Raw genomic sequence first — 2,421 nt, forward strand, 5'->3', positions numbered from 1 at the left:
CTCACCATAAGAGAATTCGATTTGCTATGAAAAGATGACGCATTCACTATTGATTGATTGAAGGGAGCTAATTTTGACAAGAAACAGATTTTTCATCACATACTTCACTCTATTCACGTGTTTAATGAAACTTTTCAAATTTATATTGATGGTGCAAAATCATATCTATTAAAGGGCTAATAAAGGATAAGTATGTGAGAATATCTTACCACGGTTTTCGTTCTACTAGCAGCATGTATATATACTCACTTGTACGCCGGCCACCAGCATACATGAGTGAGAAAAGAAATGGGAGCGACTTACCTCATAATACTCATGTGAGTTTTTGGGCCTTGGTAACAAAATTATCGTAGGAAGGATTGAAATGCCTCTCGTCGAATTCAAATGAACTCGACCACATGACCACCACCCATGGCTGTCTTTTCTGCTGCGCCCTTTGTTCTTTTCTCGACTCGGACCTTGTCGGATATTAGTTTCTTGCCATAGTAGTATGCTTGAGCTGGGCAACCAAGCCACATGAGATAGTCAACCGTGGTAACACTATTCTCGTCCCCAAATCCAATTGGTCTTTCGACGTCGGCTCGGAGTCGCTCGAAAAGCTCTTCGTCCTTGACGTGGCATGCCTTTTCAACCAACTTCACGCATATGTGAACCCAATGTAAAATGCCCTCCGAGTCAAGAGTTCCAGGGTGCTGACGGAACTCGATCGTGCGTTTTCCAAAAGTAGAACGAAAAGGGGGGGCCAAATTGCTTATGTTGAAGCCTGCATTTCTGGTTCCCAATGCCACACATACCTGTTCATTATCAGTAAGTGCCAAGATACAATTTAAAAACTGAAGGCGTGTGAGCTCAATTTTCCCCCCAACCAGTGGGGACCAATCAAGGGGTTTACAAAATACGTTCTTTAACCGAATCTCAGGCATCAGCAATAAAATCTGACGTTCGTAGGTCCATGCGATGGCCATAAAGTTGCGTAAAATAGGCCATTCGAAACCATGGTATCCATTACCAACGTGAACATGCAACCCTGTAGTTTCGTTAACACGAACTAAGTAATTATATCTCAGTGTTCGCACCACTGTTTCTACGGCCCTTCGAGAGACATCATCGTAGTAGTAGGGTGGTGATATAATTTCCATGCCATATTCAAAATACTTTCTGGTGTTTGAACTTTGCTTACCTGGGTCAACGGTGCAGTCGGTTTTCAATATCCAATTGGTAGCAATGTTTGCAGCCACTTCATTATCATTCCCAAATTCAGACTCCTTCACGGTTGCTAGAATGCCAACTTCCTCCAATTTTCTCTGGATATCATGATTTATGGAATCTTCATCCGCGAGAATTTTTGCATCTACTTTGCGAGAGTCGCTTGGATGGGGGGTTTCACCACCCTCAGGCAAAGTAGCCAAAAGGAATTCGAGTTCGACACCAAAAGTGAGCCGAGACTCTGCTTCTGGAGACGGTCCTGTTGGGTTAAGCATCTTGATTGTATTAATTGACAAGACGAGTTTGTGATGCAAGCATTAGAAGCATTATCAAAATTGATTTCGAGAATCTGACAGGCTTTTGATATAGTCAACAATGGATTGTTCTTGCATAGTTGACTAACACTTATTAAAGGGAAGCAACCTTTCTTTCACAGAATTCCTACAACGTAACAACAGGGTTGGGCATCCTTTGTGAGATACAAAGACAACTAAAACTATACACAGTTGACAAGGGACTGAGTTTTTCTTCCAGTCGTGACCAGAGATAATTCTTTGTTCTTTTAAGGTCGGCAATTTTGACAAAAGTATTCTCGGAGTTGGAGAATATTTAAAGACCTGAAAATTTGCATGAATTGATTCCAACAGTCGAATCAATTTCATCTCAAAACGACCTAATTGGCTGTTATTTATTTTGACCAAGAGCTTTCAAAACAAATAAACCAATTGGAGCTTGAAATGGCGGGTCAATCACGATGATAACACCTTTAATTTAGGAAACAATACCATTTATACGATGGTATCGTAGTATGAGCCCATAATCTACAATATCAGATTAGTTCGGATTTTGAACTAACACTGGCACCAAACCAGCGCTAGACAATCGCTAGACAAAAGCTAGACGATTGGCGTTTGGTTAGAGCTGATTGATATGACAGGGCAAAGCCATTCTAGCGCCGATGCAAGATGCCACACTTCCATCAGATTAATAATTACCGCCAAGAAATTGAATAGACTTTAAATAATGAGTATCAAAAACAAACGTCCTTGGCACAGAGAAATTAGCAGAGAAGCCGGGGAAGAAGGCGTTGGTGATTGAGAACCTAGTGCAGAATGTATATATTTAAAGTTTGACTAGACATGCGCTATACCTTGCGAGAATAACTAGTGGGCAGAGTGATCCCAGATACTTAGGTATATATATATAGTTTCTGCT

At 41.0% G+C, this 2,421-nt stretch overlaps 1 protein-coding gene across 1 annotated transcript; it reads right to left on the minus strand.

Annotated features, from left to right (window-relative positions):
- Window positions 1–345: 345 nt before the first annotated feature.
- BCIN_01g07000 (hypothetical protein) lies at window positions 346–1,549 on the minus strand. Its single transcript, XM_024690655.1, has one exon. The coding sequence runs from the start codon at window positions 1,479–1,481 to the stop codon at window positions 381–383; it is 1,101 nt and encodes a 366-aa protein (XP_024546424.1). The 5' UTR covers window positions 1,482–1,549; the 3' UTR covers window positions 346–380.
- Window positions 1,550–2,421: the final 872 nt, after the last annotated feature.

This window comes from Botrytis cinerea, chromosome 1 (assembly GCF_000143535.2).
Source record: "Botrytis cinerea B05.10 chromosome 1, complete sequence".
Lineage (NCBI taxonomy): Eukaryota > Fungi > Ascomycota > Leotiomycetes > Helotiales > Sclerotiniaceae > Botrytis > Botrytis cinerea.